Source organism: Poromitra crassiceps, assembly GCF_964638095.1.
Source record: "Poromitra crassiceps genome assembly, chromosome: 6".
NCBI lineage: Eukaryota > Metazoa > Chordata > Actinopteri > Beryciformes > Melamphaidae > Poromitra > Poromitra crassiceps.
The window spans coordinates 38985027-39009203 of NC_139627.1; the positions used below are offsets into that span (position 1 = coordinate 38985027).

At 47.5% G+C, this 24177-nt stretch overlaps 1 protein-coding gene across 1 annotated transcript in view; it reads right to left on the reverse strand.

Moving 5' to 3' along the window:
- col4a2 (collagen, type IV, alpha 2) overlaps nt 1-24177 on the reverse strand; it is a gene marked incomplete at its 5' end in the record, with an annotated part of 44939 nt that overhangs the window by 11424 nt on the left and 9338 nt on the right. Inside the window, 27 exons of the mRNA XM_083638223.1 lie at nt 560-730; nt 879-1040; nt 1177-1398; nt 1557-1655; nt 1748-1825; nt 2108-2158; nt 2655-2838; nt 3389-3495; nt 3697-3769; nt 4734-4885; nt 5633-5704; nt 5867-6016; nt 6843-6959; nt 7174-7234; nt 7581-7625; nt 7736-7771; nt 7863-7910; nt 8158-8202; nt 8415-8480; nt 9256-9297; nt 9442-9477; nt 9600-9653; nt 9805-9840; nt 10050-10118; nt 10266-10382; nt 10475-10519; nt 10615-10749. Of these exons, the coding sequence (XP_083494349.1) occupies nt 560-730; nt 879-1040; nt 1177-1398; nt 1557-1655; nt 1748-1825; nt 2108-2158; nt 2655-2838; nt 3389-3495; nt 3697-3769; nt 4734-4885; nt 5633-5704; nt 5867-6016; nt 6843-6959; nt 7174-7234; nt 7581-7625; nt 7736-7771; nt 7863-7910; nt 8158-8202; nt 8415-8480; nt 9256-9297; nt 9442-9477; nt 9600-9653; nt 9805-9840; nt 10050-10118; nt 10266-10382; nt 10475-10519; nt 10615-10749 (2473 nt within the window). The remainder of the gene's footprint in view (nt 1-559; nt 731-878; nt 1041-1176; nt 1399-1556; nt 1656-1747; nt 1826-2107; nt 2159-2654; nt 2839-3388; nt 3496-3696; nt 3770-4733; nt 4886-5632; nt 5705-5866; nt 6017-6842; nt 6960-7173; nt 7235-7580; nt 7626-7735; nt 7772-7862; nt 7911-8157; nt 8203-8414; nt 8481-9255; nt 9298-9441; nt 9478-9599; nt 9654-9804; nt 9841-10049; nt 10119-10265; nt 10383-10474; nt 10520-10614; nt 10750-24177) is intronic.

Consider the following 24177-nt stretch of genomic DNA (forward strand, 5'->3'; position numbering starts at 1 on the left):
CATTTAAAGTGACATATTGTGGCGACCATGTAAATGTCTATGTAATAAGTCCATGTAAAATGTCCAGTAAGTCCTTAAGTAAGGGATAATGTATACTGAGCCGGTGATTACTGTGGAAATAATGACCGACAGGTGAATGATTTAGCCCGACGCGCAGCGGAGGGCTTAATATTCACCTGAAGGTCATTATTTCCAGTAATCACCGGCTCAGTATACATTATCCCGCTTAGAACACGGCCTACAACTAAATCATTCAATAATCTGACAAAAATAATTATTCAAATAGATTTTTTAATAGCGTTTTCAACACAAAGCGGTTTCATTCGTAATTGGCACACAAGACACCACAGCTGCAACTGGTTGGCCTAATTAGTAGCGTCTGCGGACAAAATGCTCTTACCAACTGATTAATCCAGGTGTGGCAGAGCAGCGGTCGGTTGTCGAGAAATAATGACCGGTGAATATTGTTGATTGACCAATCAGAATCGAGTATTCGAGAGAGCCGTGTTCTAAGTGATATATAATGGGGGGGGGGTAATAGAATACTTATGGAACCAACCCTTCAATCCAGGAATTCCTGCGTATCCATCTGGCCCAGGCAGTCCTGAGTCACCTGGTGCACCTTGCTCTCCTATGGAACCATCATTACCAAAAGTCCCCGCGGTCCCTTTCGGTCCCACTTCACCTCTGGGCCCTGGGTCGCCCTCACTTCCCCTCTCCCCACTGAAGCCTGGAGGATGACAAGACCCAGCTGTGTTAGACACAGGTATACATGCATCATCTCCTTTGTTGTGTGAAGAACATATTTGTTGTGTGTGTGTGCGTGTGTGTGTGTGTGTGTGTGTGTGTGCGCGGCTGTGCGCGTGCGTGTGTCTAACCTGGCTGTCCAGTGGCCCCAGGCAGCCCATGTGAGCCTGCTTTGCCAGGCACACCAGGATAGCCATACTTGCTAGCTGGCCCAGGTCTCCCTTCCTCCCCCTGCAGGCCTGGAGGGCCCGTCTCACCCTTGGAACCAATCATACCAGGCATGCCGCCCATTCCTGGAGGAGAACGGAAAACATGAGAGTGCTCAAAAGAACCAAATTCTGCCCCCTAATGTTGAAAATGATTGAATGGTAACACATTAGTATAACAAATGGTTGTATTTGAAGATAACTATGTGAAAACACGACTAACCTGAATAGCCTGGGCCTCCTTGCTCTCCAGACAAGCCTTTAACTCCCTGAGACCCGGTCAGTCCTGGGTCACCGGGTGGTCCGGTTGATGCTCCAAAGATCTCTCCATGATGACCCTTCTCACCTTGGGCCCCGTCCCGTCCAGCCACACCAGGCGAACCGGGGTTTCCTTCTCTACCCTTGCTGCCAGGCCGACCCAAGTCTCCACGAATGCCGACAAAACCTGCAGAGGATCGATAGCAGGTAAGAAATTAAACTGAGCTGGATACGTTTACAACAATGATTTAAAGACCAATTACATTCTATTCTATGTCTAATTCTCCGGTGAGTGAGTGTCGAGAGTCATGTAAATACATTGTGTGCTTTCCCTTCACACCTTACCTGGCTGTCCAGGAAAGCCACCTATGCCTTGATCTCCTCTTTCTCCTTTCTCTCCATCTGCTCCATGCAGACCGTCTCCTCCTTTTTGACCGGGGAGACCTGTTGTGTCACAAAATATAAACAGGGCATCAAATATAATTGGAAACATGCCCAATGAGGCAACATTCAGCACATGTTTCTTGTTGTATTACCTGAGAAACCTGTTAATCCAATGGGTCCTGGAATTCCAGGCAGCCCTGGAGGTCCCGGAGGCCCTATTTCACAAGCACCTGAGAGAAATATAGCAAAACACACGCTTTAAGACAAGATCTGGCTTTATGTACAAACGACTACCGTGAGGTGGTGACTTTTGCTCGCTTGTTGCCCAGCATGGATTGTGGTTCAGAACATAGCGTTATCATAACATTAGCTGACTAAAATGGTGGAGATAAAAAATACATATTATGCAGTCAGGTCAAAAAGATACAGAAGCAAAGCACTGGTGGGTTGTTATGACTATGGGGTGGGTGGGGGGGGGGGGGGGGGTGTCAAAATGTTGTTATACCAGCTACCTGTTACATCCCACTGGTCTCCATCTCCTCTTGGACTAGGACTACAGCCTCCTTTCAGTTGCAAATGAGAGAGAGTAGGAGACAGAGAGAGAAAGAGAGAGGCATTCGGAACAAGAGTTATTTAAAAGCAGAAGCATGATCTCAAACAAGTTCTGCCACAGCTGGTTTGAGGGATGCAGACTGCATCAGCTGGTTTGCGGGATGCAGACTGCATCAGGATGCAGACTGAGACTGCATCAGGATGCAGACTGCATCAGGATGCAGACTGCGACTGCATCAGGATGCAGACTGAGACTGCATCAGGATGCAGACTGAGACTGCATCAGGATGCAGACTGAGACTGCATCAGGATGCAGACTGCATCAGGGCTCGTCTCAGAGAAAGTTTGCGCCAACAGGAGAGAGAGATGTGTCATGTAGCTGCTCGTGACAAAAAGGCGAGGTAATGGAGAGAAAACAAACAGGAACGCCATGAAGAGAAAACGTGTGTGACACTGTATCAAGATAAACAGTGAAGGTGAAGGGCGGGACAGTCGGCTGCCTCTCACCTGGGCTGCCGGCGGGTCCTCTGGTTCCATCGTAGCCCGCCAGGCCGTCATCACCCGGGGGACCAGGTTGGCCTTTGGCTGCTCCGAGAGCCTTTCCTGGTTCTCCCCTGGGGCCCGCTGCACCAGGCTGACCGGCCCGGCCCGAGAAACCCTTCACTCCAGGCTCTCCCACCGGGCCTTCACCCTGTCCACATAACAGCACACTGTAGCACTGCTTGGCATTTATTGAGTGGTGAGTCTTATTGAGGCCATTTACACCTGGCATTAACATGCATTTTCTGCCATCAGATTGCAATCCGATTGTATTTTATCTGCTTCATTGCAGCAGCAGATAATAGAAAAGGTCAAGGCAAAGACAAAGAAGCAACATTAAAGGATCATTTTGTTTTCCACACTGTACGTGTCTAAGGGTCTCATCATGACAGAATTTTTTCAAATTGGTCGAGTATTCACCGAGATAGCCTTGTTTACAGCTGGAGCAATGTGCCCAAACAACTATACAGTGTAACCCAGTGGGGCAATTGCGCGCCGCATCGTCAATACATGTTCGCTAATAAAACGGCTTGTTTTGCGGGCTGGGAGGCTCAAACTGTCAATAGTGTCTGGCAACATGGAAACGACTCTATAATATTTAGCTGATTGATGGATAGTTGCCCATTTGGTCCCTAGCAGTAGAACTAATTGAAACAAGTACAGTATGGAAATATCATTATGGCGATGGGTGCTGTGCTCACCTGAAGACCACGGCTGCCAGGGATGCCCGAGAGCCCGCTTGGGCCCGGAGCACCCTGCACTCCTGGCTCACCACGTGCACCCGAATCCCCTGCGTCCCCAGCATATCCTGTGGAGATCACATGTACACACGCACGCACGCACGCACACGCACACAGACAGACAGACACAGACACAGACACAGACACACACACACACACGCACACACACACACACACACACACACACACACATTCAATTCAAAGTACTCTTCACCCACATCCACCTCCACTCCTGCTGAAATGAAGTGAGACAACAGGGGGCACCGCACCTTTCTCTTTGGCCACATTAGGCTCGCCTTTCCTGCCAGTTGGGCCTTGCAAACCGCTGGGCCCAGGAAAGCCCTACAACACAACAGAGATATACATGAGTGACTGAGGAAAGCCCTACAACACAACAGAGATATACATGAGTGACTGAGGAAAGCCCTACAACACAACAGAGATATACATGAGTGACTGAGGAAAGCCCTACAACACAACAGAGATATACATGAGTGACTGAGGAAAGCCCTACAACACAACAGAGATATACACGAGTGACCAGAGAGAGGCCAAGACAACAAAACAAAACAAAACTAGAACGACCGCACCGCGGATTTATGCCTCCGCCATTAGTTCATTGTTGAGTCCAAATCGCCATTTGAGGCAAATTGGAAGAAATTCCGTCAAGGCGCTCCTGAGATGTTGCGTTACAGAGCTTGGAAATTGGGTGTGTGAGGTCACAGTGACCTTGATCTTTAACCTTTGATCACCAAAATGTAATCAATTCATCCTTGCGCCCAAGTCGACATTTGAGCCAAATTGGAAGACATTCTATCAAGCCGTTATTGAGATATCGCTTTAACGAACTTGGGAATGGCATTCATGAGGTCACAGTGACCTTGACCTTTGACCATGAAATTCTAATCAGTTCATCCTTGAGTCCAAGTCGATGTTTGAGGCAAATTTGATGAAATTCCGTCAAGGCATTCCTGAGATATCACGTTAACAAGCTTGAAAATGGCGTTTGAGAGGTCACAGTGACCTTGACCTTTGACCTTTGACCACCAAAATCTAATCAGATCATCCTTGAGTCTAAGTCGATGTTTGAGGCAAATTTGATTAAATTCCGTCAAGGCTTTCCTCAGATATCGCGTTAATGAACATCGGACGGACGTATGGACGGACGGACGGACAACCTGGATCCATAATGCCTCAGGCCTGGCTATCGCCGGCGGAGGCATAACAAAGCAACAGAAAATATGCTCAATGATGGTGGATGTTGTCAGGTTTCCAGGTGACTTCACATATATATATTTCTTCTTACAGGCAATCCATCGGCACCCTGGGGTCCTGTCTCTCCTGGGTCGCCCTGCTGACCGAACTCTCCAGTCATCCCGTCATCGCCACGGTCACCGGCGGGGCCAGGTGGACCTGTTTGAGGGTTTATGACGGTGCACTCACATTGCCCGTGATCACCTAAATACACACGCGTGTGTACGCACACACACGCGCACATGCACACACGCACACACACACACAGACAAACAAACACACAATGGTCAGTCACATGTCCCACATTTTAGGCATTTAGCTGCTCTTATCCACAGCAACTTTCAATGTTCAGTGTCTTGTTGTGACTGAGCAGGGGGTTCAGTGTCTTGTTGTGACTGAGGAGGGGGTTCAGTGTCTTGTTGTGACTGAGCAGGGGGTTCAGTGTCTTGTTGTGACTGAGGAGGGGGTTCAGTGTCTTGTTGTGACTGAGCAGGGGGTTCAGTGTCTTGTTGTGACTGAGGAGGGGGTTCAGTGTCTTGTTGTGACTGAGCAGGGGGTTCAGTGTCTTGTTGTGACTGAGCAGGGGGTTCAGTGTCTTGTTGTGACTGAGCAGGGGGTTCAGTGTCTTGTTGTGACTGAGGAGGGGGTTCAGTGTCTTGTTGTGACTGAGCAGGGGGTTCAGTGTCTTGTTGTGACTGAGCAGGGGGTTCAGTGTCTTGTTGCGACTGAGCAGGGGGTTCAGTGTCTTGTTGTGACTGAGGAGGGGGTTCAGTGTCTGAGCAGGGGGTTCACTGTCTTGTTGTGGGGATTGAACCTCCTGGTTTTGTGGCTCTCTAAGGCCATCCTGCTGCCCCAACAATCCTCTTTTAGTATCCACAGTGTGCCCACAGTACCTTTAGTATCCACAGTGTGCCCACAGTACCTTTAGTATCCACAGTGTGCCCACAGTACCTTTCTCTCCTTTAAAGCCTCCACTTCCTGGTCTTCCTCTCTGACCCAGAGCCCCCTTGAAAAACTCTGCCCCTGTAGACACACGGAATCAGATAGTAGAGTAATTTTAGGAACAAAGACATGCACGCACGCACGCATGCAGGCAGGCACACGCACACACACACACACACGCACGCACACACACACACACACACACACACACACACACACACACACAGTCAGTCAGTCACTCACATGATCCTTTAGACCCTTTAAGACCCCTGCTTCCTGGTGGGCCTTTGTAGCCCGGGGGTCCGGCGGTGGTGGCAGGGATTCCTGGCTCTCCAGTTGGGCCTTTCTCTCCTGCCTCCCCCTTGAAACCAAATGGTCCTCCGAAGTCCCAAGCTGAAGTACAAAAAGGACATTTACATTTTCCATTGACATATTATATATTTCAATTACGCTCTTATCCACAGCAAATTAGGAGTACAGTATTGGTTGTTGGTCAGTTAATCAAAGTTCTAGATCAGTGGCTTTTAAGGTGGGGTCCGGGGACCCCCAGGGGTCCCTGGGGGGGGTTTCAGGGGTCCCCAGCAAAAAGGGTAATAATGAGAGAATGTATGACTATTTTGGTCAAGGGTCTCATACACTTTCTGTAATAAAACATCTAAAAGTGTGATGACCCTCCCACTCTCTGGCCCTGGGGTCGTTAGGCTGATTGGATGCACCTGGGCCCGGTGTACCCATTGGGCTTAAGAAGACCTTCAGACCATTCAGTCTATCTCATTCCTCACTGTTGCACCTTTTGTTCTGTTAGTTTTCTTAATGTAGTTTGTGTCATCTAGTTATTTTCCCTTAGTTTTAGTTAATGAATGATTGTTTGAACTTTGACTTTGGTGTCTGACTCCTCCCTCATATGTTACAACCCAGTTCAATGGACAAAACAAAAGATGCATCATGAGGAGGGAGAGAGAATGACCCATCTGAACATCTTCTTAAGCTGAAGTGCACTGGGCCCAGGTGCACCCAATCAGACTTATCAAATCAAATCTTATCAAATGGGGGTCCGTGGTGTCATTTGTGTCAGTTTAGGGGTCCTTGATGTGAAAAAGCTTGAGAACCACCTTTCTAGATGATCATGGAGAACGAGGGGCCCTTTTCATTGTTGTTGATTATTTCAGTGTGTGAGAATGTATAATGGCATGTCATCATATAGCGTTCATTTCCAGACCTAGCTGCTGCTGAGACACAACAGCAGGGTGTCCTGGGGGCCCGGGGAAGCCTTTGTCTCCAGGCGGGCCGCTCTCTCCTTCTGGGCCCGGCTCACCAGGGGGCCCGGGAAAACCAGCTGTAAAAAACACAAAGCATAATTAGAAGGAACAATTATTAGCATCTGTGCAACAACAAGAATCTCCTTGCAGTTCCAGATAACAGCCGCTAACCTACACAACAGATGGGAAGTCTCTGAAGTTGCCTGTAACTGTTTTAATTCAGCTTATTGTAGCTCTGAAACAGATGATTGACATATTAGTTGACCGTTTCCCAAATATTAATCACTGTACCATTTGTACCACCACCAGACCAAGGCCATGAAATCAACTCTCCAGGGTCGCCTCTGTCTCCCTGAAACACAAACCGTATGTCAGTCCTTTGAGTATTCAATGTCTGTGGGTTCACTTGTTTTTTAAATAATTTATATGGCATTTTTTTCATTTATCAGATACCGCATTTATCAGAAAAAGGCGCAAATCTACAGCGTCTCATTAGTGGGGATGCAACGTTCTCTGTTGCAGACCCACTTAGGCTGATGAGATATTTGTTTTTCACATACAAATCTTGCTTAGTGCAGTTTTAATGTGTCCTGGGATGATGTGAATCTCAGTGCAAACAATATTATTGTCAGTCAATTCGAATAAATTGTATTGATGCGTGATCCATAATCAGTCATCATGATTGGGTGCATTATCACCTTAGAACCATGTCTGCCATTTTGTCCTGGATACCCAGCGTCTCCCTGAGAGGACAGACAGAGAGACAGGTGATAAGACCACGGCACTACGAAATGATAATTTATTTTAACTGGATAATAAATGATAATAAATCTCAGTTTGCACACTAACATACCTTGAGTCCAGGGTGTCCATCCTCACCAGGTATACCCTAGAACAACATGCAAACATTGTAAGCGAACTCACCATATGGTTAGAGGACACTGTGTGGCTGAAATGTACAGAAATGTGCTCCTACGAACCCGTGTTCCTGGGAATCCCATCACACCATCTTCTCCTCTGTTGTCAGCCTGGAAGGATGGAGACAGAGAGAAAGGGAAATAAGAAAATAAAATAAGGAAATGACACGCTGTGTGCATGTGGTGTAGGTGTGCTTGTGTGTGTGTGTGTGTGTGTGTGTGTGTGTGTGTGTGTGAGAGAGAGAGAGAGAGAGAGAGAGAGAGAGAGACACACACAGCGAGAGAGAGGACAAGACCAAGAAATAAGTGTGTATATGTGTTTGCGCACGTGTGGAAGTGTGCATAATTGATCACATACCTGATCTCCTTCTTCTCCCTTGACCCCCTTCTCTCCTTTCCTTCCCTAAAATAATAACATTTCCAGGTTAGAGAACTTCACTGAAAAACAAAAACACAATGCTGGTTTATTTTGCACATGATCTCATGCATATCTGAAAACTAGAAACAGTTCTACAGGCATTCATTTAGTTTGGCAGTTATTGAGAGTTGATTTGAATTCAGTTGTGGACCAGTGATGGCATTTGTGCATGATGTTCCCACCCGTGGCACCCCCACCTGCAAAGTATTGAGTGTGTGGGGATAGGTCGAGTTCCCTTGAGATCCTGGCTCGCCAGCATCACCCTGTGGCAGCAGAGGAAATTGCAGTGAAAATCCATCTCACAGCAGTGAAAATGGACCCAACTTGGGAAGTTCCAGCATTTTGGGACAGAGATACACAGAGCATAAAAAAACATATTCTGTACTGAATTATCTTTACATTTCTGCATACTGTATTTAGGAAAGATTGATTTTGAGTCCGATGAGTACTTATTTGGTGTTTTAATAACTGCTTGTAAAAAAGTGCTTACTGGACATCGGTTGCTTCCTAGCCCTGCCACAATATAACCTATGATATAAGCAGCTGGATTCTCGCGAGATACCCACAATACAGGAGTGGATAGATTTGGGAAATTAAATATATTGGATGGAAAATAATTACTTTTTCCCTCCGTTTACAAATAAAAAATAAAAAATAAATACATTGATTAAATTCTGTTCGAAATGGGTGTTTTATGTAAGGCCCTTTGGCCAGATTTTGTGGAATAATCTGTTTTTGTTGCTTTGTTTTTTTATTAAACATATTGTTTTTTGTGGTCTCCTACATGTATATATACATATTTGATTTGTCAAAACCTCTCCCAACACCTACCTTTCTCAGCCTGTACTAGTTCTAGAAATTTCAGGAAGGAAATAGAACATTTTACATCTGCATAATGACACAATTGAACTGTGTAAAACCTGCTTATCAATATTCTCTAGTGTATTGATGTACGTCTCCCTGTTATCCCTAAATTAATAATTAAAGAAAGAAAAGAAAATAGACCCGATTAATAAATACAACATAGTGGTCACTCACTTGCTCTCCTTTGACGCCCTTCAGCACTTTGGTCATGGTGCCCTGTTCAGGAAAACCTAACAGTTTATATTCCTTCCATCCATACATTCAATCTTCTCAAGTTTTATATATGATTCTAGTAGCCTTTTATATTGCATCATGCACTGATTATAAAAGCAGAGGCACATTTTGTTGTTGTAATATTACCTTTGGTCCAGGGGGACCTGGACGCCCCTGGGGACCCTAGAAGAAGACACAAACAGCATCCAAATTGAATAGAGAAGAATACATTAGAGGAGCAGGTATTCAGAAAAGTTATACACAAAGAAATGCACAAGCCTACACATACACGCAGACACACTTACTTTTGGTCCTGGAACGCCTCTGTTACCGATATATCCTGAGTTTCCTTTTGGCCCCTGGGAAAAAACAAAACAAACAAAAACAGAATGAATGACAGTATTGGGGAGATGGGATGAGATGGTGAAATGTTATGACAGTAAATATGATCTGGTCATGTCTGTGCGATGAACACATTAAGTAACAAAGGCTTTGAATAATGAGCCTTACGTATATTCCCTTGTACCCTGCAACACCTGGATCCCCCTGTGGAGAAATGACAAGGAGCCAAGAATTGTATATTCATTCATTCATTCATCCATTCATTTGCTTTATGTTAGCAGGTAGATGAGTGAGAACACATTCTCTTTTACAATAACGACCTAGCCAGAGCAATATCAAGTCCTGAATGCCTTTGAATCAAGCTAGAAGTCCTTCAGAACTGTACTAATGAATGGTGTGGACCCTTTCCTCACCCTGAAGCGCTCCATGAACACACTCAGCTCCAGAGAGTCTCCCTTCGCTCCCTTCCTGCCTGGCTCGCCCTGAGAGGAAGTGAAAGAGAGAGAGGGAGAAGGAAGAGAAGAATGAGATACATATAAAGACATCACTTACAGGGCTTTTTAGTTGTTGATAATAACACTCCCTGTATTTTACAATCACTATGGAGACAGAGTCGGAGCGACACATACAGGGAAACCACGCGAGCCATCATAGCCAGCTTGTCCTGCTGTCGCCGAATCTCCGTGCGTCCCGTTGCAGCCGTCTGCTCCTGGCCTCCCCCTGGACCCAGCCTGGCCCGGGTGGCCCTGCGGCGGGGACACATCAAAACAGTCAGAACAGATCAGCAACAGAATCAGCATTTTCTCTTGCATTCAGCCAAGTGGCTGGACGGACTTACAGGAATTCCATCTCCTCCAGAAAACCCGGGAACGCCGGTCATTCCCTGTGGTGCGAGGAGAATCACATGTTAAGCCAAAGGAAGTGTTGGTGTAGTTGCTGTTAAAATAACGAACACAACACTGGAGGACCATATCTCACCACAGCTCCTTTAAGACCGGTAAAGCCTCCACGGCCCCGGTCGCCCTTCTCTCCCTGGGGCCCTTGGATGCCGAATTCCCCCCGTCTCCCTGGTGGCCCCTGGGGCCCCTGGGGGCCAAGAGGCCCAGGCTGGCCCTGAGGTAGGAAAGGTAGGAGGAAGAGGGTCAATCAATATGCAGTCAAGGATGTAATACATCAAACAACCACCAGGCAGAGTTCATTAGCTTACAGTTTGAGGCACAATCTATCAGAATGAATTATCAATTTTTAACTCATCAAAATGTCACGAGTGTTACTATCTTACTGATATAATAGGGTGGGTCGCCAATTTCTAGTCCCCCCATTTTCTCCCCAATTGTACTTGGCCAATTTCCCCCCATGCTGCCCCAGTCGCTGCTCCAGCTCCACCCTCTGCCGATCTGGGGAGAGCCGATACTAGCACCATGCTTCCTCCGACACATGCACAGCTGCCAGTCGCTTCATTTCACCTGACAGCGGGGGGAGCTTCACCGGCATTACTTAGCATGTGGGAGAATCACGCTATTCCCACCAGTTCCCTTCAACCCCGACCAGGCGCCTCGACCGACCAGAGGAGGCGCTAGTGAAGCGACAAGGACACAGTCCCTTAATCCGGCTTCCCTACCCACAGACACCAGCCAATCGTGCCTGTATGGACGCCTGACCAAGTCAGAGGTAACACGGGGGTGCAAACCTGCGACCCTCGTGTTGGTAGGCAGGGAATCTGCTGCTACACTACCCGGACGCCCCTCACCAATTTCTAGTTTGAATAAAAGCTATAGGCTTTGATGCAGTTATATAATATTGGCCATACTCGAGAAAATGTAAACTCGCCTGTTGAAAATACAGGAATTAGAATAGAGGAGACTCACAGTACAGGAACATATGGGTTGAAACGAATAGATCAAAGCATCACAACAAAGCAATCAAGACAAGACACTATAGTACAGTTCTGCTGCTACTCTGGAACAATTTCACAAGGGGGAGTCATACACCTTTCCTTTACTGGTGAAACCCAACTCCAGCACTCCAGGCTCTCTACAGCCATCCAGTGGCCATCCAGTAGATGTGCAAATGGCCACTGGCGGGACGGGGACACAAACACAGACACGCATACATACGTGCGCGCACGCACGCACGCGCACGCACGCACGCACGCACGCACGCACGCACGCACACACACACACACACACACACACACACACACACACACACACACACACACACACACACACATATACATACACACACACACACACAAACAAACACACACACACACACACTCCCAACTGCAGGGCAGGGTCATGTAGTTCAACCCTTGGGAACAAAGATCAGTTAAAATCCCCAGAGAGATGGAAAATAAGTGCTACACATTTCAAACACACACGCGCGCGCGCGTGCGCGCATACTCACTCACACACACACACACACACACACACACACACACACACACACGCAAACACACACACACACACAAACAAACACACACGCACGGTAATAGTAGCTATTCTGTGATGGTCTAACTCCCTGTGTCCCATGGCTGAGGGGGACTGTGCTACAGCCAGGGGAGATGCTGACGGGGGAGGGGGGGGAAGGCGAGAGAGGTGGTGGGATGGAAACAGAAAAGGCGCGCGGGGGGGGGGGGGGGACAGATGAGATGAGGGGTGGTGGGATGGAAACAGAGGGACGCGGGACTGGAACTGGGTCACTGGAAGAGCGGAGGGTCAAGAAGAAACACGTGAGGACGAGGACAGCATGGGAAATGGGCCTGTTAGGACGGTCTGGGAGTTCAGGGGGGCGGTCCTGCGATGGGACGGTCTGGGAGTTCAGGGGGGCGGTCTGCGATGGGACGGTCTGGGAGTTCAGGGGGGCGGTTCTACGATCACCTCTGAGGTTTGGGGCTCTGACAGCGTTACTGTGAGAACCAACAAACTAACACACTGATGTTTGTCCCCAGATAGACGTGGTTGGTTGGTCACATGGTCATGGTCACATGGTCTGGTATGAAGCTAGAGCCAAGGGTCTTCATGCAATGCAAAGACATTAATAAAACCCACGAGAGCCTAAACAATGTCAGACAACAATTCAAACAAGCTGTGACAAATCAGATACAGTACAGATACCGTGAGACAGAGGCTCAGTCGGACTCATTTAATGGATGGCTAGATGTGTGTGTGTGTGTGTGTGTGCGTGCGTGCGTGTGTGTGTGGATGCGTGTGTGTGTGTGTGTGTGTGTGTGTGCATGTGTGTGTGTGGGCCTTGTGTTTGGGTGGCTTTTGGAACAGGAGGTGTGTGTTTTGTCTGTGCTTCAACCCAAAGCATGCAGCTGTTCCCTATAGGGCAGACAACAGACAGACAGACAACAGACCTGTCAAAACAAGTCCAACTCTGTGACCTACACGGAAGATGACTGGTGCAGTACAGCCTGGTGCTGGAGTGGTCCTTCATTTGTTACATGCACAGCAGAAAGAACATGTTTGGAGTGTGTATCCACTGGATACTACCCAGCGTTAACGGATGACATGCATACCCCTCAAAGTGTTTTCTCACCGATGAAATTAGATTTATTTAGTCCCTGTAAACCAAATTCGGAGATTTATTTCTAAACAAATGACACGTTAGAAATGACTTGCTGAAGACGTGAAAAGACAGTTTGAACCATGCGGTACTGAACTGTGGAGTTAAGGCCCAATTATGCTCAACATTAAATACGTAAAAAAAAAAACATGACAATGTATGAAGTTGCTCAGCACTGAGGGAGCACCGACACTTCAGCAGACACGCCCCCCGCAGAGCAGAGAATACTGCTTATTGCCTCATGATTTCGAAACCTAATTTAATATACTTGGCGACATTTTTAATAATCGGCCAAATTTGGCCGGGTGGTTAATAACACATGCTTCTGCGGTGTGACAAACTCAAAACACATGCTTTCCAGGGACATTACAGACAGCATCATGTCATGTCTGCCGTCTTGTCTAGATGATGGATATCATTTGGCAGGTTTATCTTTGAAAAGTAGCTGCCACCTGTTTCCTTTGCCATGAGAGCCAACGTCGTCTATTGTTATAGTGGTGACAAAAAGAGTAGAGGAGGGGAACTCTACCCACACGCACACGTACTGACCTCAGAACAGGCAAATGAATCACAATGACACATTTATTGAAGACAAATGGTCTCGTCACAGTAAGACTGTTGCTCTCATTCACTTTGGAGGAGAAAGAAAATATGGAGTGACAGAAAGCAGGAGGGGAGCGAGATGGAATGGACTGTTGGAATTCTGAAGCGGCTGATGTCTGGAGTAGACTGTGTGTGTGTGTGTGTGTGTGTGTGTGTGTGTGTGTGTGTGTGTGTGTGTGTATGTGCATGTGTATAAGTGTGTGTGTATAAGTGTGTCTAAGTGTGTAAGTGCATAAGAGATGACTGTCTGGGGCACGGGGATGGTATGTGTGCTGCTCGCTATCTTTCTGCATGGATAAAACACAGCGGTGATAAATGCCAGTCTTCATGCAAAGCTGATAGCGGTGGAGATGTTTCTGAGGGCTTGTGTGTGTGTGTGTGTGTGTGTGTGTGTGTGTGTGTGTGTGTGTGTGTGTGTGTGTGTGTGTGTGCGCGCATGCGTGTGTGTGTGTGTGTGTGCGTGCGTGCGTGTGCGTGCATGTGTGTGTGTGTGTGTGACGCGCTGCAGAGGAGTGGGCTAAAGCGCCACTGGCTTCAATGCACGATTCTCTGCCTTTTTCCACATCAAGGACCTGTCATTTATTCCACATTAGGGTCACGGTCGGACCCCCATTTGATGAGATTTTGTCTCAGACCAAAATCTGAGAACATTTCTTATTGTTGGATGTGATTTTGTCCAGAATTCCATGAGAAGCTCTATCGTAGGTGGAGATAACAGAGACACTATGACCCCCATGAGCAGCTCTATCATAGCTGGAGATACAGTAACAGTGACACTACTGTATGACCACAGCGCTCATTCTTCTACATTCTATAATTGTGTTCACTTCAAATGAAATCATGCTCAAAGTTTTACACTTCATCATCTGTTTGCTGGGGACCCTCAGGAACTCCCTCATGGAACCCTGGTGGTCCGCGGACCCCATGTTGAGAACTACTGGTCTAAATCAAACCGACCAGACCTTTTCCTTGCTATTTTTGCGAATAATTTCCCCTCTCCGTCCTCTCCTGTCCTGAGCTAAATCTCCCTTGTCCTCCGCATGCAGTTCATCCTCCACTATAATGAGCACTCCTCCACGGCCTCACTTCCTTCATGCCTATACTCCCCCCCGTTCTCCTGTACTCCCCCGTTCTTATCTGCTCACACTACCCACCCCCCTGCCCCCCCCCTCCCACTCCCCAATCTCTCCAGACTTCTCACATCCCGTTGCATCTCTTCTCATCCTCCTTTTGTCTCCCAGTCTTCCTTTCTCCTTCCTCTCCCCTGCTGCTCATCAGCCAGCCACAGGGCCTACAGTATAGACCCGGGTTCAATCCCCGGTAGCGTTACTTCATGCTTGGTCAGACGTTCGTAAACAGAGACACATTTGCCTATCTTCGGGCGGAATAGCGTGATCCTCCCACGCGCTACGTCCTGCCGGTGAAACTCCTCGCTGTCAGGTGAAAAAGAAGCAGCCAGCGCCTGCACGTGTCGGAGGAAGCATGTGCTAGTCTACGGCTTTCCTCAGATCGGCAGAGGGGGTGAAGCAACGACTGGAACAGCAGGGGGAAGTGGCCAAGTAATTGGGGAGAAAATGGGAGAAAAAAAGGAAGCGGGACATTTTTTTATTAAAAAAAGAAAAATGTAAGTGTAAAGTTGAAACGCATTTAAGAAGAGTCAGAGAGATGAGTCAGGAGGACAACACGCTGGTGGACTTAGTAATGAGAGGCATTGAAATTGTTGTCTGCTGTACTGTTAAAGTGTGTGAACCCAGTGGAGAGATAGGGAATGAGAGGAACTGGGGAAAGATAAAAGATTCTGGTACCGATTTAGTCTCATAAAACTCTCCCCCTGCATAAACAGAGATAAAATAGACCAGAGGAAATGTGTTCTTCAAACATCCTCCATGTCTTGGACACTGAACTCCGGAGCGGTGTGTGTGTGTGCGTGTAAATGTGTGTATGTGTGTTTATGTGCGAGTTCCTCTCTGGCTCACGTCATGGCTTTAACCTTTCTTGCCTCGTGACGTGAGCGCCATAATGAGAAGCGGCCAGTCATCAATCAGCACTGTGATCTAATAAAGGCCCCGCCCCCGGGAGGAAGAGAGCGAATGAGGAAGGCCGTGGGCAGATCAAAGTTGATCATAATCTAGGTCGAGATGATTTCATTATGACAATTCAGTTTCATTTTTTATTTTCAACCTTTTACTGTCCATGGGCCGGTTACACAAAGCACCTTAAGTTAAGATTTTCCTTAGTGTCCATAAATAGAATCAGCTGCACAAAAGACCCTTAAATCTTGTGCTTACGTTTTCCTTAAAATGTTTAACCTTAAGGAGAAGATTTAAGGGTGTTTTGTGCAACCAATTTTATTTGATGGACACTCTAAGGAAAATCTTAACTTAAGGTGCTTTGTGCAACCAGCGCCAGATCTGTAGCATCCCTTTCTCCGTGTGGTCTGTGTTTCACTTTGACTCCTCAACAACGCTGTTGTTAATGTTTACTTGATAATACTGACAATGGGGGGAATGGTGTGTGCGGCTCTTCTGAACGCCGTACTGACTGCTGTAGTGTGAGAGATCAAGATCAGTGGAACACAGCATCGTCACTACCTGAGTCTAAAAACACATTGCTCAAATCTGGACTTCCCGCTCTGACATGGGTGCATCGCCATGGCAAAGGAGGAAGCACGGAACCACGCCCGTGTGTCGACAATCCTTCACATTCCAGAACACTGTACATCCTTTCACTCAAACGCACGCACGCACGCACGCACAAACACACACACACACACACACACACACACACACACACACACACACACACACACACACACACACACACACACACACACACACAATCATCTCCCTAAACGGATGCAACATAAGCCTGCAATGACATTTCAACATGTCACAGTGATTATATTCTCTTCCAAATGGTTCAACTCGGTGGGGAGAAGTGTGTGTGTGTGTGTGTGTGTGTGTGTGTGTGTGTGTGTGTGTGTGTGTGCGCGCGTGCGTGTGTGCGTGTGTATGCGCGTGCATGTGTGTGTGTGTGTGTGTGCGTGCATGTGCATGTGCATGTGCATGTGTGTGTGGGGTAGATCTGGGTCTGATTAGGCCTTGCAGCAGAGCACAGTGTGTAACTCTGTAAGCCCACAGCAGTGGAACGTGCTCCACACACACCCATCACTGCTAAGGGAATAATCTTGTATCTTCAAAGAGAGGCTTCTTTTCAGACAGATGAAACCCTGAGGGTTTAAAGTGACACAGTGTGTTTTATGTTTGTCTCGGATGCTATAGGCTGAAATGATAACAGTCGGTCCCGGCCTAATGTAACCTGCATTCTGTCTCTCTGCCACAGCCAGACAAGCAGAGTGGGAAAAGGAGGCTAAATAAGACGGACAGGGAGACAGATGGACAGGTGGAGGAGAGCTGTGAGACAGGTGGAGCTGTGAGACAGGTGGAGGAGAGCTGTGAGACAGGTGGAGGAGAGCTGTGAGACAGGTGGAGGAGAGCTGTGAGACAGGTGGAGGAGAGCTGTGAGACAGGTGGAGGAGAGCTGTGAGACAGGTGGAGGAGAGCTGTGAGACAGGTGGAGCTGTGAGACAGGTGGAGGAGAGCTGTGAGACAGGTGGAGGAGAGCTGTGAGACAGGTGGAGGAGAGATCAAGAACAAGAGAGAATCAACAAAAAGAGTGAGAGAGGATGCAGGCCAATCAGGATTGTAAAGAGGCAGACTGAGTTAGTTTCTGAAAGTGCAATAAAAGGTAGGCGGTGCAAGCTGTGTCTGCTTTTTATCCAATCACCTCTCACCTCATTAGAGCGGCATTAACTACTGCAGAAACACACACACACACACACACACACACACACACACACACACACACACACACACACACACACACACACACACACACACACACACACACACACACACACACACACAGGTGCACACACACCCTGGGCAAGGGGAAGAGTGTGATTGGGGCTGAGGTGAGGGTCGATGGGATCCTGACAGAAAATAAATTCCTGACCTCTCATTCTTGCTAGTTACTCTCTCACATCATGCCGGCCTGCAGATAAAAGTCTCATAGTAACACGTCATTCCCAACTCCCCCCTCCCCCACCCCTTCCCCCCCGCTTTCATAAATCTAACGTGTCGCACTGACAATGAGACGTCACTGCTAATCTTCCCGCAGCTGTAGGAATGTGTGAGGAGGATTTTGGACAGTTAAATATGACCTGTGAGAGCCTAGATGAGTGGAGGCCCGGTGCCCCCTGCTGGGCAGGTTTAGCACTGATTTGAAGCAAACTAAACAAGGTACTGAATGCTGTGATAAGATCCAGAGGTGCTGGTGTGACAGGGGTTCCTCCCTCTCTCTCTCTCTCTCTCTTTCACTCACACTCTCTCACACACACACACACGCACGCGTGCACAAAGAAAAGTAAATGTTTATTTAACCGTGATATGTAGGCTACATATTGCTGTTGTATATTATTATTATCATTATCTCTCTCTCTGTCTGCCCCCCCCCCACCTCCCACCCTATTTTTCCATAGAAGAACCCAAATTCATATTTACTCACTATGTACTGAAAGTGTGGCCACTTACTTTTCTAATGACTAACTTGAGTTATTTATGTGTCCTCTTGACTGCAGCTCTTCTGTATATCTGGCCAGCGCTTTTATGACGTCTGTCTGACCCCTATTGCACAAACTCTGAGAAAATCCCTCCTCGTGCATGACGTGCACTCACCACATGCTCTCTCTCTCTCTCTCTTCCTGTGTGTGTGTGTGTGTGTGTGTGTGTGTGTGTGTGTGTGTGTGTGTGTGTGTGTGTGTGTGTGTGTGTGTGTGTGTGTGTGTGTGTGTGCATGCGTGCAAGTGTGTCTTTGCATTTCTGATTTTTAACTCCCAGATCTATTAAAAGGGCCCCTATCTGATATGACAGCATAAATCTGATCTGGATCCAGAGTCTCCTCTGGGAGGGAAGGTTCGAGAATGACCGGCTAAGACCGGGATGGGAAAACATGGACCAGCGGGCTAACCTCTGCCCTCCGAGACAAATGAAATAAAGCAATAAACAAATTGCCAGAAGCTCCCTCTGTCAGTCCATCTGTCTCTCTAGAAAAGCTGAGGGAAGTTTTTGTAAATTCTTATCCAAGAAATTAGTTAGTGATTAAAAAGTCACCGTTCATAGGTTGAAGGGGCGGCACAAATAAGGTTACAATAAGAGATGGTCAAATTAAAATGCATGATGTTGTAGAGATAAATGTGAAAACACTCTGGTGTCAAACACAACAGGAGTTTCATAATATTCCCTAAATAAATTAAATGTCTCCTGTCCTCTAGGTGTCATGGTGGAGCTCTGGAATGTAGAAGTTATTTGCATTGGTAATTCATTGGTTCAGTCCCTCTCCCACGACCAAGAGTTGGATGTACAAATAACAGAGGAATCTAAACAGGATGGTGAAGAAACACTGACACTTCGAACGGTGTCCTCTGATGTCATCAATGTGAGACAGAGAACTGCCAGCGACTCACATCCACATAACCTTCTATGGGCCAGAGTCACTGCACTCACATCCACACAACACTCGTGCAAATAAACTGCTAATGGACTTGAAATCAGGGCGAGTGTCTTTGTGAGATGCCTGAGGGGCGATGCCAACTACCAGAAGAGCGATGTTAGGAAGGAAGGAAGGTCTAGATTCCAGCAGGCCATCTTTACATGCTTGCTCATTCTGATGTCTCTCTGACTCCCACAGCCTGGTCCAGATTTGATGGAGTCCCACTGCTATGTGACCCGTGTGACCCGACTCGCATGTTTTTCCTGGACACATTTCCTAAAGATCAACATCCCCTCTGCATGCTGCCCAGGGGGACTGCACGGGACGGGGCTCAGCTCCCCTGGAGGGGCCGGGGGGATGAGGAATTACTGGAGGTTAGTAGGCCTGAGGGGTTCAGCCCAGAGGACGAGGAGGCTGGAGGGTCCCAAACTGGATGCCCCGAGGAGTACTCGGGGCGAGTAAATAAACGCCTGGAGATGATGTTTAGATATCTATGAGTGTTTGGATCTCCTTGCTGTGGTCAGCTTCCCGTCTCCACTGCTGGAGAAACTACTTCTGAAAATCCTCAGTGATGGTTTCAGGTTAGAGCGGATATAAAATGATGCAATCAGATATGCAGAAAAAGGGAGAGAACGATGCATATGGGTGGATCAGAGACGATACCTGCTGACTGTTGAAATATGTAATGAAGACTTGTGATTTCAGTAAGAATCAATAACATGAGTGATGTCTTGACATTGGGGCGTCCGGCTAGTGTAGCAGTAGATTCCCTGCCTACCAACACGAGGGTCGGAGGTTCGCCACCCCAGTGTTACCTCTGGCTTAGTTGTCGTCCACACCATGGTCCATACAGGCACGATTGGGTGTTCCTGTGGGTGGGAAGCCAGATTGGGGGTACAGTATGTGTCCTGGTTGCTGCACTAGCGCCTCCTCTGGTTGGTCAGGGCGCCTGGTCGGGATGGAAGGGAACTGGTGGGAATAGTGTGATCCTCCCATGTGCTACGTCCTGCCAGTGAAGCTCCCCGCTGTCAGGTGAAAAGAAGCGGCTGGCAACTGTGCATGTGTCGGAGGAAGCATGGTGCTAGTCTCGGCTCTCGGCTCTCCCCAGATCGACAGAGGGTGGAGCAGCGACTGAGACAGCAGGGGGGGAAATTGGCCAAGTACAATTTGGGAGAAAATGGGGGGGGGGGGGGGGGGGGGGTTGAATAAAATAATAATAATAATAATAATAAAAAAATAAAATAAAATGTCTCGAAATTGGGAAAGAACCCCGCTGGCAAGACCAGTATAAACATCTCTCTGTCTGCACTCAAGCCTTCAAGACAATGTCCGCTGGTAGCCTTTCTCCTCCTCTTAAAACCACAGAGAGAGGGATGGAGTGCGGGGAGAAGAATGGAAGACTAACACAAGCCATTTGTTGTCACTTGCAGCGTTTCTCCTGGAGGCCTGCCTGTCTGCACACAGAGTGGTTCTGCTTTCAGCCCAGTTTACATTAAAATTAATGTGTTTAGATTCTGGGCTAATTTCTGCATGCACACGTGTCGTCCTCACTGAGCACGTGCACACGCTGGTGCCTGAGAACTGACAGCATCCACAAAGACAAGGAAGGGTAGGGGGGGGGGGCGGGTGCTGATGACCCAGTGGTTGGACTGTGGTTTCTAATTCCTCCTGATGTGTGTGCACGTGTGTGTGTGAGTCTGCGTATGTGTGGGTGCTGCTCTTTGGGTATGCTTGGAGTGGACCTCCAGCTCCTCCAGAGGTATTCAGCTTGGAGTGGACCAGCAGCTCTCCCAGGCTGAGAACAGCACAGCTTGGAGTGGACCAGCAGCTCTCCCAGGCTGAGAACAGCTCAGCTTGGAGTGGACCACCAGCTCTCCCAGGCTGAGAACAGCACAGCTTGGAGTGGACCAGCAGCTCTCCCAGGCTGAGAACAGCACAGCTTGGAGTGGACCACCAGCTCTCCCAGGCTGAGAACAGCACAGCTTGGAGTGGACCTCCATCTCTCCCAGGGGTCTTCGGTGCCTGACACCTGTGCTATTGCCTCATGCTGAAGGAATGACATGGCTCAAGTCTGTGGTCCAAACACATGTGTGTGTTTAAACAGGACACAGCTGCAGTTTGTGTGTGTGTGTGTGTGTGTGTGTGTGTGTGTGTGTGTGTGTGTGTGTGTGTGTGTGTGTGTGTGTGTGCGTGTGAGAGAGAGAGAGGGAGAAATACGGTCTCATTGAGGTGTTGCCCTCACCTTAGAGATTCATTCCTTATATGTGTCTCTCTGTGTGTGTGTGTGTGTGTGTGTGTGTGTGTGTGTGTGTGTGTGTGTGTGTGTGTGTGTGTGTGTGTGTGTGCCTGCCTATCTATGTGTGTGCAATGTGCATGTGTATGTGTGTCTACTGTAAGTGTGTTTAAATGTGTGTGTACTGTAACAGGATCTATGATGGACGTGTAGCCTCTATAATGTAATCTCATTGTTACATACATGGTTATAATGCTATTACAGCTCACATCCTTCCATACAGTGAATCCCCCCAGAGAAATGTCTCCTTCTGTTTATTATAGCCCACACAAGGAAAACTCAATTTCCTCAACATAGCTTTGCTATGGTGTTATATACGGCACCCGAGAGTATACAGTTATGTACTGTGCATGCACTGTATTTGGAGGGTAACCATTTGGGAGACCATTGGAAAAAAGTGTGAGAAAGTTCCTTTGTGTTGGTTTTGACAGGGATCTGTTATTTTGACCCAAACTAAATTTGATACCAAGCTCTTTGATGGGGATCAGACTCAGAGGTTTGAAGACAACATGCTCATTGATATTGAAGCAGCTTTGCAGTGGAAATAATTGAGACTGGATAATGAGATCAGCAGTGGAACATCCAGCTGTGATGATCCATAATTCATCCAACTCTCACAATGTCTCGTTTTTGGCCCTGATTGACATGGACTTCAGCCAATCACATTAGAGTCAGGGATACCCATGTAATCCATAAGTCTCTTTCTGCACCCTCCAACCCTTCCAGCTGGCCTAACCCAGAGTCTGCTTGGTCCAGCTCTGCCATCTTGGAAAAATCTTTAATTTTCCCACACTGGGATGCACTGCCCACTCCATTCCAGCTGTGAAGTGCATTCCAGGACAGCAAGTGAGCAAATCGGGGGAAAAGGCCCATGCGTGGGTTTGGTTCCTGATTGGACAGCTTGTCATGTGATCATGTGTGGGTTTAGTTACTGATTGGATGGCTTGTCATGCGATCATCGTGGGAGTACACATAAGATCACATCAGGCTTATCTGTCCTCATTTCATGTAGATGATTAAGATTGAGGACAGCTTCTAGCTTCTAAATATGGACATCTGCCTTGTGACTTGGAACAAAGATTGATTGATTGATTGATTGATTGATTGATTGATTGATTGATTGATTGATTGATTGATTGATTGATTGATTGAACCAATTAACACTTTCAAAATGACGAAATTGACAAAACCACAGAGTGCTGAATGCAAGCTGCAGAGCGCCATGGGCGACATCAATCGCTGCTCCTGAGAAAAAGTCTGTGGTGACAATGTGTGTTTCTCAGGAAGGTGGAAGCCTGGGAGAGATAACAGTGAGAGGACCAGCGGAGCTGTAAGTGTTTCCTCTGCAGCCTGCAGCAGGCCCCAGGCTTCCACAACACGGCCTGATGGACAACACATGGCTTTGCCGTGGTGACCCACATCTCTGGTCACATTCTTCCTACGGCCCAGAGGACCTGACCAGCCCCCTGGCCGCAGTGTGCAAACCAAACACATGCACAGCGGAGGATGACGAGCAAACGCCTTCATTTAACACCTTCGTCGTCAACTGATTGATGTATTCTGAGACACAGACACAGACGGACTTGATTCATGTAGAATAGCGTGTCTGTATGTGTTTCTAAATAAGAGAGATTGTGTGAGAGAGTGGGAAAGTGAGACGGGGGAGGATGGAGGTTGGAAAACAGATGGTAACAATAGGCACAGCAAGAAAGCGACACACAATCTCATGAGTGACAGGGTGGGTTATGGGTAATCATCTTCCTGTGCAGTTTTTGAGAAGATTTAAGAAATGGGAAAGGGTGCTGCACACACATTGGCATATTCTTGAGGTGATCAGGCCTGAGGGCATCCCTCTAAAGCAGTGATTTCCAAGCTGTGGCCGTGGGAGGTACTGCAGGTGGGCCGCGAGTGGTCTGCCAACACTCCCGATTTTCACGGGTAATCAAACGGCTGTAGCAGGGTCATTTTAAAGCTACAGTGGAGATCCTGTTATCAGAAGAAACTAGAACAGTGGTTCTCAAATGGGGGTCCGGGGACCCCCAGGGGTCCTTGAGGGGGTTCCAGGGGGTCCCCAGCCATAAGGGGGGTACTTTATTCTCGCTATAATTCCATTCATAAGTAACACAATGACTATTTTGGTCATGGGTTTTATACACTTTCTGTAATAAAACATCTAAAAACATCAATCTTATTATCATATGGGGGACCACAAGACAAAATCCTATCAAATGGGGGTCCGTGGTCAAATTTTTGTCAGTCCTTCATGTGAAGAAATTTGAGAACTACTGAACTAGAAGACCTAAAGCATCCATTGGTATAATATGGTAGCTTGTTGGGAAGGGGGCTAAATAACGCTCCAAACATAGTTTAAATTTGGGTGAGGGAAAACTATTTCAAAGGGGTTCCTTGACGTCTCAGCTAAATTTATCTGAATGAAAATTGGTCCCAATGGGTACCACAGTAACACAGTCAGGTGTCCATGTGCCCTTGGTTCATGATAATACAGTCAGGTGTCCATGTGC